Consider the following 15877-nt stretch of genomic DNA (forward strand, 5'->3'; position numbering starts at 1 on the left):
CCAGATACAGTACTAACAAGCTGTGTCTTTTTTTCTTCCCTCCATCTCTGTCTACTACCGCCCTTCTTCTCTCCTTCGCTGTCTCTCTATCCCACCCTCTTTCTGTCTCCCAGGCGAGTGATGCACGCTGCAAGAGGTGTGTGCGTTTAGTGTAAGCGAGGGCCATCGGTGTGTGCGGGCGGAGAGAGAGTCGGAGCCCGAGCCCCCAGCACAGAGCATGCCTCTGCGTCCGGCAGCCGGCAAACATGAGCCACCCAGCTCTCCACGGCAGGACCAGCAGCAGCAGCAGCAGCAGCAGTGGCGGCAGCACTCACACACACACGCTCTCTCACACCCTTACACACACACCGCGAACGGCAGCCAGGGGGGCAGCACTGACAGCGGCAGCTCGCGGGAAGAGGACAGCGGCATTCCTGCGTTCGGTCCCACTGCAGAGCGGAGCCACGGCGCACGAGCACCAATGGAGGAACCGACTGGCAACACAGTGGTCATCCGCATTGGAATCCCAGACCTGCAACAGACGGTAAGGGCTTGCTCTCTTTCAACCACAGCAAAAGGAGCTGCCTCTGACTTTCCATTTCGCCAGGAGAAAAATCTTTCCTCTACTTTTCCTTCACCACTCTTTCACCTGTTTTTCTCTCTCTCTCTTTGTTTCACTCATTGTTTGCTGAGTGCTTTAGCCTTCACCACAGACCTCTCACTCATAAATCTACCTCTTCATTAACTGGGCTCCCTTCAGAAGACTCTGACAACAGGCCACTTAGGGTGAGAGAGAAGGAGGGAGGGGGGCAAAGAGACCCTAGGGATGAGACTCAGGATAAGGCATTAAGCAGGGAAACAAAAAGCTTCGACGGCATGTGTTCAACTTTATCCCCGCCTCCCTTCCCCAGGTGATCCTCCACCGTCTCTGGAGCGTCTGTTCCAGTCAAAATGTGTCTTGTTTTAGCCCGTCAGAAATCACCCCCCGTCTTACTCAATGCAGTATGTGGTTGCAACTCAGCCATGAATATTTCAGGCTCTGCAAATTCAGGCGAAATCAAAAACAGCTACCCTGTAGTGAACTGCAAGAGGCTATTCCTAATGAATCGCCCTGCTGGCACGTCATTTTGCAGCCTCTCACCAAGCTTCTCCTTTCAAGTCAGGACATTTCTCCCATCCTAAGTCGGGCTTTTAAGACACTAATGAATGGGGGGAGATTGCCTGGATTGCTACATGAAAGCGGATAAGTGGGACCCTGCGCAGTGCGAGGATGATGTGAATCAATTCACTCACCGTCTGACGGCTCCTGTCTGAGATTCAGCGTAGGTTCACATTCACCCAACTGCCGTGGCGATTATCCTCTTTCAACGCTTAGATTTCCACCTGAGACGTCTTTAGCTAGTGATGTTGCAGAAACGGTTTAAAGCCTGTTTGCTTGTCGCTGCACGCGCTCTCCCAGCAATGTTTGAGAGTTCAGTTGAGTTTTTTCCCCTCTCTGCTCCTGATGGCGAAGCTATATCGAGAGTCTTGTGTTGTTGATGGCGTTCCAATGGGTTTGGACGGTGTCTGAACCACTGTGCTTTGGCAAGCTGATGCCACTTCAGTTCAGGAACCTGGGCAGGAAATGAGAGTTTAAAAGAGAGCTGGCCCCAAAGGTGCTGCTGTGTGATGAGTGCTCCTTTTATGTCAGAAGTGGCACTAGTTCGGAGAATGTGAGCTTTGGAATAGCACTTTCTTTCTTGGGTGAGTGAGTTTAAACATGGCACCAAATGCTCAGACTGATGATGCCAATACCAGGGATGCTGGAGGTCTTACTCACTGCTTCTGGACAACCATCCGGTGAGGCCCAAGTGATGAATGAGGGAAGATGTGGGCGCTACGCTCAAGGTGAAGGGGTTAATTTGCCCTCTATTTGAAGCACAAGCGATACCTCTACAGAGCAGAACAGCAGCTCCACGCCGTTGAGAGGAGCCTGGTCGAGGTGGCTGGGGTATCTTCTCTGGATGTCTCATAGAGGATGTACAATTTGAGGTACACTTGAGCAGATTCGTGACACCCAGGAGGGATGGTAGAAAGCCTTTGCAGGTTTCCCAAAAGAGAATGAGTCTATTTGTTCACGCTGTTCCACTGCTGCCCCACCAGGAAGAGGAACTTAGGGTGGAGTTTTCAGTTCTTGGTGGCGTATCTTGCTAACTGGTGATAAGAAGGAACTTTGTATTTGCAGTGAGCCGCCTCTTGAATATTGGAATAAGCTTCGCTGGTACTGTTTGTGGTGTTTACCTGACAAATAAGCAGCACACTCTGAAATACAGCTGAATACTGGATGGTATATAATGTCAGTTTTGTTTTGGCCATTCACACTAACAATTGTCTGCTCTTTGTCACTACTTCTTTATATATCTTTTTTTTTTCAATTCAGCAAAAGGATACTGTTCTGGGCTGAATTATCAAAGTGAGACGGCGCCGAGCTGTCGGCTGCTTTTGTGTCTTTTGGGAGAACAGCAGTTGGACACAGTCGGTACAGCAGAGCGGCTTTGAAAAGTAGATGGGTCTGAATCAAGCATCGGATGGATGGGCAAAGCAAATTTAAAACTAGGTGATAATTATAGATGAGGATGATTCATGACAGGAGTGAGGACCACATCTCCAATACTGTCAGCCTCGGAGACACATTAGTAATGGAGAAAATGATACCAAATTTATTGGAATATAAAACATCCCTGGGCTAATGTGGACTTGCTTTGTTCAGCCAACACCTTCCCGACATCGAAGGGATGGTGATGGTGACTGGAGGAATCAGAGGCAGTTGTCATGCTGATCAAAGCAGAAGTGCTATCGCTAGCTTAAATTGGATGTTTTGCATCGTATAGCTCCTGTTTTTGGCAATAACACCATTATTGGTCAAACTCTCAAAACTGCTGCCAAGATAGATATTTCCAGGATAGATATTTGATGACTCAAGATGGATCTACGACCTGCAAAAACACCCACTTACATCCCATGCTCCATCCATTCAGGTATGGCTACTGGTTTATCTTCACTGGTCTGGCGATTCCATATCATGGTCCATCACGATTCATTCCAACTGTTTACATCCTGAATTCTTAGCTAACAGAAATTCTACTTTTGCCTCATAGTTTTCAGATGAATTTCAATTCTTTCTTTATCCATTTACTGTTCTCCATTCAACCCAAAGCAAACAAAATAAAAAGCAAACAAGAAAATTACCCTGACCTCCAGTTGCTGCCTCTAGAACTGTATTCCGGGTCAAGAAAGGCCACTTCTTGTTTATTCAATCTGTAATATTTGTAATATCAAACTGTCAAGTAGTTATTGAAGTGCTGTGCGACTCTTTAAAAAAAGAACACAATTGAATGTGGCCACACGAGGAGCCTATTATGTTGCTTTGCCTGGGAGATGGAAGCGCGTACTCTGGTGTCAGTGTCTTTACCAGGTGGCGAAAACCCGACCGAAACAGGGCACAGATCCTTTGAGATGAAAGTGTCCACAGACTTTTCTTTGTCTTCTCAGAACTAGGAGACAAAGTTGAAAGAGCTTGAACCATCGTGTGGGCTAGTTCCCCTGTTCCAGTAGCAGTACTAGGCGTTAGCTTCTCTGGATGGAAAATGCTAACTTGCTTGTCTTGTCAGGGTTTATTTTTATTTTTTTTAAATCGGCCCTTCCTCTGCCATTTTCCTTGTTTTTCTTTTGCGATTTATCCTCTCTGGGTTACCGCTGGTGTTGGCGACCCCAAAGCAATTGCCTCTGTTGTGAACTAGTTTGCTATTCACTTTTGTCAGTGGAATAACTACAGTGCCGAGCCTTAATAAATAACCATCAGTTACTTCCCATCATTGAGTCGATGCAGAATCGTTCATGTCTGCATCGTGATGCATCGGGAAATTGATTATTTTCAACAGCCCAGGTCTCCCAATTCAAAGTCGCATTGGCTGCACTGGGAATGTAGGAACTGAATAAACAGTTTCATCTGTCACACAAAACGGAGATACACACAACAATGCAAGGTGAAATTCTTTTAAATATACAGTGCACTACAGAAAATAAAATGAACTAGCAAGTACTAAAAAAACAAAGATGTAAACAATACAAAGTAAAAAGGTTGTACTGTAAGTGTTACGACTAGCTACCAATGAGCAGGATAAAAACAGCAAAATAGACTTAAACATCTGGAGCAGATACGATGGCAGCTGACCTCACCGGCACCAGCTTGAGAATCTCAGTCATTGTAACAACCAAAGAAGATTTTCATCGATTCCTCGCCACATAAGACAAAGGTGGGCAATTAAATTTCCTAAAGGGTCACATTAGAAACCCTAACGGTTTTGAGGGACCATCATCAAAAGAGACAGCGGTGACTACAAAACATGACGGAAAAATATACAAAATACACTCTTAAGTGACAAGGACAAAATGAACCTAAAAAGATGAAGTGTAAGTAAGGATATTAAGAAGTGTAAATATGCCATGAAACCTGAAATATTTCATTTTATATCCACTTAATTTGAATATAAATCGACTATGGACTAGACATTCAAGATGAAAAGGCGATTTATTTCAAAATATATTTTCAGTATTCCTTCAATATATTTTGAGGAACAAGAAAAACACTAAAATGGCCAATGTAAAGAAGAATTTTTTTGTCTTAAAACAAGAACATCCTATATTTACTGCTGAAGTGGTGGTGACTAAAAGAGAAAGAACAAAAAAAGGCAAAAAAATTAGGACATATTAGTTATAGTTTTAGTCCAACGTCAAACAGACCTCAATACAGGCATCGGGCTGCATATGGTCTGATATAAGACGATATCAGCAGGGTGACTATCGTACGCATGCATGTATAGTGTCTATCTACAGAATGGAGCGGATGTGAGAGACAAATATGCAGATGATAGACGGAGTGTGAATCATTTATAACACAATCAAATGTGACGTGTGTGTGCGCTGAGATGGGGATTAAGTGAGACTAGTCAGCTTGAAGGTGGATTATAGATCTCCTGTTGTGTTTCAAGTGTGGATCAGGAGGATGCTGGGCTGTGCAAAGAAAGCACTGACCGACAGGTTGGCGTTTTTCAGGCTCAAACATCAATTCACAAACTCCCGAGTGGCAGTAGCACGAGCGCTGTCCTTATGTCGAGTGGGCATTTCAGATATAGATCTTCCTGTTCACACTCCGTGGATGTACATTAGACGCAAAAGATATGTTCCGTTTTCACACCGCATTTTTCTGCACGATCCATGCACTTGCTGTTTGCAAACTGAGGCGTACTTCCAAGTGCCTCACTTATCTTCCTAGCAGGCGATTGTCTTTTAATAACCCCTTTCGTCTGGAAAAAAAAGTTCCAGCTGATGTCGCGAATGTGCTGCTTTACAAAGTTGTTATTTGGCACCACAGTCATGAGCTCCTCAATCTGATTGGCCGGAACACAGGGAAACCGCATTAAAAGTTCAGCATCTTCTCCGGGCTGCAGACCAAAATCCGGAACGTGTTCAACTCAGCTTAAACTGCTCTGGCATCCATCTGCTGTCTGTTGATGTGGACTGTGCAAAGCAGAGGGAATGTGAAGACAGTAGAATAAGAGAATGTCAAAGCAGCGATGAACACTATCATATATATTTTTTTTCTTTTTTTTTTGTTGAGAATATATCTTGGCTTGGAGAACCCTAAAAGAAAGCAGAACCAGATGTTATGGTTTCTCTGTCACATTGTTAGAAAACGTTCCAAAAGACATCTGACAGGAGATTTTCTCTGTGTTATCCTCACTGTGTACAGCCACCAAAGTTGTCAGTCGCTCATCTATGTGTCAGTCATGCTTTAATCTCCTCTGGCTGCTCGCTGGTTGGCTTGATATCACTGTTATTTCGTGACTAAGGTCTGAACCATTCCCATTTTTACAGACTCTATTGTCATTCCAGTTGACTGTAACTGAAGCTTCGAATTAGGGCTGCACGATTACATTTTTCTCCTTCGCACACGCATTCACTGAGCTGCAGAATACGACTTAATGCTCTTGAAACCTTTATCTGATATGTATGACTGTGTGACTGTGTAGTTGACTGCCATGTCAAAATAGGCATATGTCACTGCAGTGCTGCGTCTGGCTGAGACCTGTCCATCATGTCGGTGGGCTGCCATTTCTATACCAATAGCTGTGTGGACCATGCTATAGAAGAATAACTTTCTTCTATAGCATTCCATTTCTTTCTTCCATTTCTTGGAACACAAACCCAATCTAACTTCTATGATTAGCCACGTTCATGCTCGCAAATTCACAGGCTAAATGGTCATGCAAGCGCTATGTACAGTAGGCGGTAAACCCTCAGTGGGTCCTAAATTCTTAGGTAGTTTTTTATTCATATTCATTGTCAGTCATTCATATTTAAAGTTTTGTTTTGCATTGAACATTGTCCACACATTTATTACCTCCGCCATGGAGGGCATGTTTTCGGCGCCGTTGGTTTGTCTGAGTTCATAATAACTTGAAAGGTTATGGACTGATATGGGTGAAATTTTCAGGAAATATGTCCAATAGGAAAAAATGAAATAATTGTCAAACAATTTACGTATAATACATGTTTGTGGATCAGAAGATTCTAGGTTTGTTTTATAGGAATAACCATGATTTACGACATAAAGTTTGAGCTGATGGAAAGTCATTCAAAAAGGACTGCAATTTTTTTACCTCCACAAAGGCGGTTATGTTTCGACGGTGTTGGCTTGTCTATGCTCGAGATAATTTGAAAAGTAATGGACAGATTTCGATGAAATTATGTGAACTGGGACAAGGAACTGATTCAACATGGGAGTGATGCGAATCCCTGTCTGGATCCAGCATTTTTTAAAGGATACTTTTGGAGTTTGAGTTTTGGGTGGAATTAAGCTACTTTTCAGAGGTTTGTTTTCTGAATGCTCTTGCATTTTAGTGCAATTCAAAATACTGATTTTTTTTCCTAAGCATCATGAAAAATCGTTTTCTATCATCATAACAATATTGATCATTTTGGCCATAATCGTGACGCCCTACTTTGAATGTGTGCTCCAACAAATGTGTAAGTTTATGAAGTCACTCGAAGAACGTTTCTCTAAATGCATTTGTCTCTGTTTGAATTCAAGCATCTGTTTGTGTGGTGTGTGTTGTGCGTGACTCCTCGGGGCTAATGGATAAAAGAGTGTTCATCCGTCCGGAATAATAGCGGGAGAATGATATATGATAAAAACATTTACTCTGAATGCAAAGTAGACACACAAAGTCTAAGACTGTTCGAATCAATGCTCTACAAAAGCTCGGGGAGCATTTTTTCTTTTCCCTATGCAGGAGAGGCGGGGTTGCTGTGTTGGCATTTGGTTAATATTATGTTAAAAATAACTGCAAGAGATGGAAGGAAAGGCGTGATGTATTTTGTTGCGCTTCAATACTGTGACCACACTGGAATGGAGTACTGCAGAAGGTTCATGGATGGCGTCATATGCTCCGGACGGCCTGTTTGAGTTGTTTAGAAACAGCACAACTGATGATAAATGTTTTATTTTCCTGGTTTCTTTTATGAACAATGGCTGCCTTTATTGTTTTTATTGTTTTATTATATTAATTTATTTATGTACTAGGAATGGAATGAAAAGGAACTTTACCACACAGTGTTTAATCTGATGTGTAACAAAAGGGTCCTCCTGGAGCAAGTGAAAATACTTGTACGCTGAATCTGAATCCGTAATTCAGTCTTTCAAAAATCAGCTCATTGCTTTCACCCACCGAGGGACAGCTTTAAATGTTGGCGAACATCACACTGCCATTCCGTTCATGCTTCATTTTGCCGGATCCTTTAAAGTATTTATCCATATATTCGTGTTTTTTCTCCTTGGTATTTTGGAGCAGATGAAGGTAGCACCACCAAATGGGAGACAGCAGAAGGAAGACTTTAATCATTTCTCAAGATAAAGGTAGCCATGACAACAGTTGTGATTCTGAAGGACACCATTTGATTTTTGACGTGAGTAGTGCGTGTTGACATTTCCGTATGATGAAGTGCGGCTTACGAATCAGGGATACTCCAGAAATAGTTTGTGAAGTTGTAACATACTGTGGCTTCAAAGACAAAAAATATGCACATAAATGCTCGTACAATATTCGTAATGCAACGACAAGAATTACAGCGACTGAATATTTGTCTTATGACATGGAAAGAAGACCTTTCTAGATCATCCTCCCTTGTAGCTTCTTCATGCACGTTATTGAGCACATCCACGAACCTCTTACTTTTTTGATTTAGGCTGCAACAAAATGCACTGAATGTTTGAGAGTTGCATTGAGATTGACTTCATTATTAACATCTGCTTTTGGCTTTCACTGTCAGGGGTTGCCACAGCAAGTCAGTCTCTGTTACACCCATCATCTTCATAGTCCATTATCACCCCCATAAACCTGAAGGGTCGCCTTCCTCTTCATCTGACGCCTGGTGCTTTCATTGCTGCGCAGGTTTTTAATTTCCATCGACCCATTTATAACGTGCCATCTGATTCTGTGTCATTCAATAGACCATTGTCAGGTACATGTTAAAATTGTGTTCATGTGAAATTCATCATTCTGGCTGAAGGAGAGCTTCAGTACAAGCCTTTAGTGGAGAAATAAAATATACCATAATGCTTTTCCCTCCAACATTATTCATGCATAAAAAGAGGCATAGCGTCATTTGCTTTAATTGTGTGACTAATGAAGAAAGGTGGAGGGGGTCGCGGGGGCATGAAGTGCGTCAAAGGAAACTTTTAAAGAAACCTGCCTGTGGTTAAAAAAAAGACGTGAAAGATCAGAAATATGATGAAGCAATTTTGAAGCTGTAAAAGGAGTCGATGCAAGTGTATGCCTTATATTGTTCTGACACTCCTTACTGTACTTCCCACAGCAAAAAGTAGCAACAGTTGTTAGTGTCAGCTCACACACACGTACCCTGCTAGAAACGCATCCCAACAACCCACGATCACAGCTATATACCACAGAAAATCTGAGTTGGTCCTGAAAGTCATGTCAACATTTCACTTCCCACAGGCGCACGCAGTCATTTGTAGGGCTGCTCAAGCCGCAAAAAAGGCACATATCGCAAGCTATTTATTCTTGTTGTTGTCAATATATGTGCAATATTTAGAACTCATTTGCAAGGTAGACTAGTCAGTGGTGTACGGGTTACCACGTATCACCGAGCACCAGAATGTTCGCGTCTGGCCTGAGGCTTTGAAATGTAATGCATGGAACTGTACACAAAGTCTTTCCACAAGAATCTAAGAAGGAAAGAAAAAATGGCGCACTTTTGTCACTCAAGAAAGATGAGCACCACTAGGGTCATGTCCCATTGTCTGAGGAACATTGCCCGCTCCTTTTTTTAATGGTGAAAAAAATGAACCAACCCACCCTGGATTTATTTTCACAAGTCGCCTACCTACTAAGTATATTTATAATGTTACTTGGTAGGATTTGCACCGACAACTCTCTAGTTAGTATTTCAAAATGAGGTCAAATGAGGTCAGAATGGGTTTGTCAGGGCTATAAGCCTAGCAACGTGGAGAAACTCAGAGTTTAAGGTCATGCTTAACATCTTGTATTGTGAAATACTCACAATACTTGAAAAATACATGCTGCAAAGTATTGCTGCGACACACATCCTTGTGAGTTAGTCTGCTTGCTTACAGCTATGGTCTGTGGATTCTGCTTCAGAAGCCTGGCGTCACCTTTGTCTTTGCCAAAAACCTCAGTTACAAGTACAAGGCCAGGGACAGTAGTAGCCTAATCTGCTCAGCCTGGACTAAACTTTGCTGAGACAACAAAGTTTGCATTAGACAGCAAAGTTGGAAGACGCATAAGACCACGGAAGAGAGGATCAAAAGCTTGTGTGGAATCTCTGAACAACAATGGGTTCTCTGTTCGGTAAACATGAGAGCAGATAACAGAGAGATCAGTGGCTGCGGATGTCACTGCTCATACACAAATATTCAAAATGGCGGCTTAATACTGCATTTCTTGTAAAAGTATCAGCACTGTGGTGTTTGATAGATCGCTGCTACTGCTTGGTTGTATTTACTGTGTCTGGTCAATACATTGATGGTGCTGGTTCAACTGCACACGTGTTCCCTCTTTAATCCTGAGTTTCATCTTATAAGTCAGATCAATGTAGCTGGTCTGCCTCGAGTGCAAATGCAATATTTTGCCCTTGTATGTTAAGAGAACATCAGTGTACATGTGAATCAGTCTTTGCTTTTTACCATTGGCCAAGGTCTTCTGCAGCGATGTCCTTTGTTTAATTGGCTCTTTTATTTTTCCGCCGCTGTGGTCGTGACTGGATTCTGCTTTGTGACATTTTAAACTGCAATGTTTCACAATGATACAGCCAGTGTGTTGTTTCCCATTTCAGCTTACAGCGAGCTTGGCTTTGCAGGCAATATTTGTTATTGTCCCTGTAGTATCTACTGAGTTGAGCCCGCCTAAATCGCATCCTATTTTTAAGGAGTCTCTGAAGCCTCAATTACGGATGTCCCCCAGCGTTTCGCTATTTCTGAAGCCTTTGTTTTTACTGGTGCGTTTTGGTGCTAATTACTATCAAGTGAAGAGTTGTTTTTTTTTTTTTTTCTCATGCGCGTGATAGTCAACAGATGCCCCAGTGATCGGCCAATCAACGGCACCGGTGTCCATGATCTGCCAGAGTGTAATAACCGCCATTGATCTTCTGATGCAAGAGGCTACTAAAGCACAACCGCTGCCATTTATTCTGCTTGCTTGGCTCGCTTCACAACACGGTGCCAGGAGTGCAGCAGTGGACCAGAAACACCCGCCTTTGGTTTCTGTTCAAAATATCAGTGTATAATTAGAAAGTTGCGGTTTGGGATTTTTGGTAGCAGGTGGACATTTAAAGAAAAAAAATAAAATAATGAATGGATCCATTCTACGGCTCGGCATCCCGAAGATAAGTTCTGCTGTCTCTGTAATGCAGCTGCAGTTAAGAACTGCGTCACACTCGGCAGTTGCTTTAAGAGTTTATTTGATTTATGTTACGGATGCCTTTATTTCAGCAGTATCTACAGAGCTTTTATGTATCTCTATAAAATACTCAGCTAAGAGCTTTGCATAGACTGGATTCACTTTAATTAAAATGCTTTCTCGCCACTAAACATACAGTATATACTGTGTACTAGAGTATTTCTGAAGCATTCAGAATCACTGGATACACAAGACTAGGACATGGATTTGTTGTTTGTATTGGGCAGGGCTGTCAAAGTCAACTCACAGGCGGGATTTATTGGCGCGACTTTCGCCGGAGATTAAAGTTTGAACAGATATTGTTCAAACATACGTCTACTTTAAATTCATTCATTCAATTCCCTTTTCTGTGATTATTTTTTTCTTTGTGGTGTCATATTTTTGGATCAATTTTTGATCTCTGCTTGCTGGAGAAATGTCAATCAAACTTGCATCTTGGAAGGTCACGTTATAAGTTTCTGAAGATCTTGCTGTCTGCATGAAATGACTTGTCTGGCTGGACTTGGCTTTAATTTGGCCCCATGTGACTGTGAGAATGTGCTCAGGATGCTGTCAATCTCCATTCATTCATGTTACACATGATATTCCAGTGTTTTTTGGAGTTGTAGAAAATTGATGTTTCCAGTACTTCTAGGTTACAAGTTACCACTGCAGTGTTTGACGAAAATGAGGGATGCCACCGGTCACACGGGGCGCGAGCAAAGAACTAGCTAGGGAATCTTAAGGTCGCTGACAAGGTCTGAGCAAACATCAGGCAGGATGTTGCGTTGAGTTTCTTTCTTTGTCAGCCTGTGTTTGAGGACCATGCAGTCACTGCCCTCGCCATTTGTTGCTTGTGTTTACCATTGTAAACTACATTAATCCCTGAAACAAAACTCCATCCTCTGAGGTTGCTGTAGCCTCCATGGTTTTCAGTAAATATTACTGATTGATTTGGCTAGTTGTCAATTTCTGTTTGCTTCATTTTCATCCTGGACCTCAGGGAGAAGCTGGTGCTTCTGTGCATGCTTGTCATCTGCAATCCAACGCTTGTCTATACAGGGTGGGAGTTGTGTTAGGCTGCTTGCCAGTTAGTACGATGGATGTACTGTATTATCTCCAGTGGCATCTGTATCTTTTTATTGGACGATGCTGTAGTTTCAGTCCTGAATCCCCAGGGCTCTTTGGATGATAAAGACCCTCAAAATGCAGAGGTTGGGACCAAATAGCAACACTAGCCACCAAATTCAACCAAGATTTCTTGTGTACCTAATAAAGTTCGAGTCCCAAACTGTTGAAAATCCACCAATGGTGGATTAGTTGGAGTCAATTTAAAGGGAAAAAAACAATGTCTAGGCATTTAGACTTTTGTCTTTTGGGTGAAAGATGAAGAGCACCTACTTGTAGTTTCAAATGATGAGAACACTACCAATCCAGCCACTAAGCTACATCAGCGCTGTTTACTATGCTGGCATCTTATTTGCAATATTCATTTGAACTCATAATGTCAACTCATTCAGCTGCTAGACACTCACGCTCTACATTCTCCAGTCAAAGCGACAAAAGCCATTGATGTACGTGCGACAAGCTGTCTCACTACAATTTGGGACAGAGAATTTTATCAACACATTTCATGCTTCAAATGCTGAAGTTGATGTTGAAAAATCCTAGTTGTGGCACCTATTTTTACATGGTGACACGAGCAGTAATGAAAAGAAACAGTGTGGAGGAGATGATGATCGTACAGTAGCAGTTGTAGGAATTCAGTACAGTCAACACCGGGGGAAGTCTTGTTGGTGGCTACACAGATGTGAGCAGCGTAACCAGTGTCGCCAAGTCAGTTTTGGTTATGTCAGATTGAATTAATTTTCTCTAGTAAAAACTTATTTAAAATGATATCAGGCTTGCGTATTATCAGCACGTAAAATGTTGTTACTATATATATCTATATATATGAGTGAAAAGATGGCTAGCTATGGCGGGATGCTAAGCGGCTAGCTAGGGAGCTCCAGGTCTACAAGACACTGAACAATGTTAATGATACTGCACCTAGCAAATAATACCTGAGATCAGAGCGTCACGTGTGTGTTAGCATGTGCAACAGTGACCTGACAGACGCTCATGTGTTTACTCTGGTGTTTTCCAATGGTTGGGCCTCTGTCAACATTGCTGTCAATAAAAGAGTCAGTGATAAGGAGGCATTTGGAATGAAGGACTCCGCGCCAGCCTTGCTGTCACTCCTCCAGCTGTTCCTGTCCACCTGTCAGTCCAGGCGGTGACTTGTTATTGTCACAGAAACAAATGTGAACAAAGTGCACTTGATCTGTTGGAGCTGAAATGACCCCGTGATACTGAACATAATATAAGAACTGAAGGCGATTAGCTTCCTGGCGTTGATGTAAATTTTGGATGTGGAAGTGTCATGGATAAACGTGATAAAATAATGGCAGTTATTATTTACCAGAGAACAGGTTCATTTCAATTAAAACTTTATCGATCGGCTTATAGATCGAGTCACCTTTCTCATTTATCTGAGCCTATGAAATGTATTTTTCATCATCTGCAGGCAAATTATTTGCGTTTTTTTGTTTTCTTTTCCAACACAACCACCTTCCATGGAGCTTCTGGAGAAACCAGACAAATGAGTGGGATATTCGTAGCCCACTAGCCTGTTTTGTAATGTGAAATGATGGATATCAACCATCCCTGTTGCATCATATGAATCCAGATGTTCATTCTTGACTCTAAGTTTAGCTTTTTTTGTCACTTTGTTTTGCTGTTATTCAACAAGGGCATTCAGTGTTCAATATTTTTAGAAATTTTGACGCCATATTTTAGCATTCACAATGTTTCTGTTGTTGTCTGCTCCATTAGCTTGTGCAGAACCCTCCAGGCTTAAATGAAAATGCTAATCTCATGGCTTCAGGTGGTAGATTTGGCTGAAATATATTGAATACTTTCACAATAGTGCTTCACCAGCTCTTCATTCCTCTTCAAGCAAACAAAAAATAACAGGTACTTAAATGCAAGAAGGATGTTTTGCTGCTTCTGTAGCTACTGTATCTCACTGATGGAATGTGGAAATCAGGTAGTGTCTTACTGTCAAGATCAATATGATATGATGAATATGAACTCATGTAAAGGAATCACGTGAAAAAGTTTTGTCCCAACTTCTCCCAAACTGCAAGCTTGCGGATGTGAACTGGGACTGTGCCAATTCCCCAAGGGAGAAAGATTAACATCTATAAGAGAAAAACAACTTCTCCTATGAAGACCAGATCATATTACCATTGATGCACGTCACACTAATATATAGTAGTGCAGTCATGAATCTGGAATGTTGCTTTCATGTTCCACTTCAAAATGTCCTTGAAGTTTGTCAGATAAAATGGAAGAGTATTTGGAGTGAATTCTGTTGGGCGTCAGATGGTGTTTGGGGAAGAAATGACAGCATGAAGATGATCCTTTCTCTGTGTCTGGAATTAAAATGGCCACATGGAGCAAGAACACGTTGACTTGACACAATTTTTTGAAAGAAATACGCCATGTGTATCGTGACGTTATTATAGAATGCAAAATATGCCTTAGTACGTATCTGCGGTGTGTATCTTATGGAGATAATCTGACCTTCAATCCTTTTTCGGTGGGCAGCATCGCAGCATTTAAACAACCCCTGCTGCAAATATGAAGCCTGTTGTAGTACCTGCTATGCATTAGCTGGTGGCTAACACCTGTGACTTCAATCTGAGCAACTTTTGTGAGCGTGTTTCTGTCGAAGTATGAGGCAAATATAGAATGAAAACTGGGTGGAGGAATGGTAAAGGTAGCGGTAGAGAAAAGGCCGCACCGGTGTTCATGGTCCCGCTGTAAACCAGCATCATTGTTGTTATATATAATATTAGTGACTTTACTTCCATCCCAAACTTTTTTGCCAGTCTGTTTCTGTATCTTCCTGCCTCTCTAGTACTGGAGCTTCTTGTTGACTTACAGTAACTGCTGAGAGAGCATGACATGGCGTTGAAAATAAGACCACTCGACCAGTCCTCGATGACTTATTACAATGGATCCTTTGAATTTCATCAAGCAGGAGTGATGGGCAAAACTGCAAAACTTGGTTTGAAAATGGATCAAACTGTAATATTAGCAGCGCTTCGTTGCTTCGCTCATGTCCCATGGCTTTGTAAGCCATCCGAACTGATGGACGACTACTACTTAAAGGCTAATTAAAAAGTTATCATGCAGACTTTTGATCCTCGTGTTCATTTGTTGCACCTCATTTAGTAGACTATCAACGGATGACGTAAGCTAGTCATGTGCAAATGTTGCTGATTCATTTTGATATTAACAAACCTTCTGAAATATCTATGACCAACAATGGGATTTTAAAGGTTTTTTACCTCCTCCATCAATCACACAAATATAGTCAGTTGTTAAAGTCAAGCAATGTGGAGTCTCGAATAGAAGACTTTGTGATAATGGGATCTTCATAATAATCAGGACGGAGAACATGAACTAGATCAGGGAGTCAGAGAAGTCAGTCTGAGTTCACTCACGCCATGGAAGGGACAAGTAGAAAAGCATTACTCTGTAGCAGGGTGCCCAACACAACTATCGCAATCTATCGGTCGATAAACGGTGCGGCTTATACTGTACATACTGTAGTGGTGAATGTGGGGAACTATGATCACAAGCTGTAAGAAGTTTCTTAACTTCAGTGCAGCTCAGAAAGTCGGCCATTTAATGACATCGCAAAGACAGTGTTGCATCTGAGGTGCTCAACAATGAACTCCGCTTCGGTGACTTGAAATGAACCTGAGCAGTTCCCATGATGCCCTGCAGCCCAGTCAACCAATCAGAGTGGTTGATCGCTCCAATATGCC

At 42.1% G+C, this 15877-nt stretch overlaps 1 protein-coding gene across 10 annotated transcripts in view; it reads left to right on the top strand.

Annotated features, from left to right (window-relative positions):
* shank3a (SH3 and multiple ankyrin repeat domains 3a) overlaps positions 1-15877 on the top strand; it is a 182714-nt gene that overhangs the window by 43808 nt on the left and 123029 nt on the right. For all 10 annotated transcript variants that reach the window (XR_008416534.1, XR_008416535.1, XM_053885400.1 and 7 more), the window contains exon 2: positions 114-523. Coding sequence is in view for 8 of the 10 variants with exons in the window: in XM_053885400.1 (XP_053741375.1) it covers positions 218-523 (306 nt within the window). In the remaining 2 variants the exon portion in view is untranslated. The remainder of the gene's footprint in view (positions 1-113; positions 524-15877) is intronic.

The sequence above is a fragment of the Synchiropus splendidus genome, chromosome 14 (genome assembly GCF_027744825.2).
Source record: "Synchiropus splendidus isolate RoL2022-P1 chromosome 14, RoL_Sspl_1.0, whole genome shotgun sequence".
In the NCBI taxonomy this organism is placed as follows: domain Eukaryota; kingdom Metazoa; phylum Chordata; class Actinopteri; order Syngnathiformes; family Callionymidae; genus Synchiropus; species Synchiropus splendidus.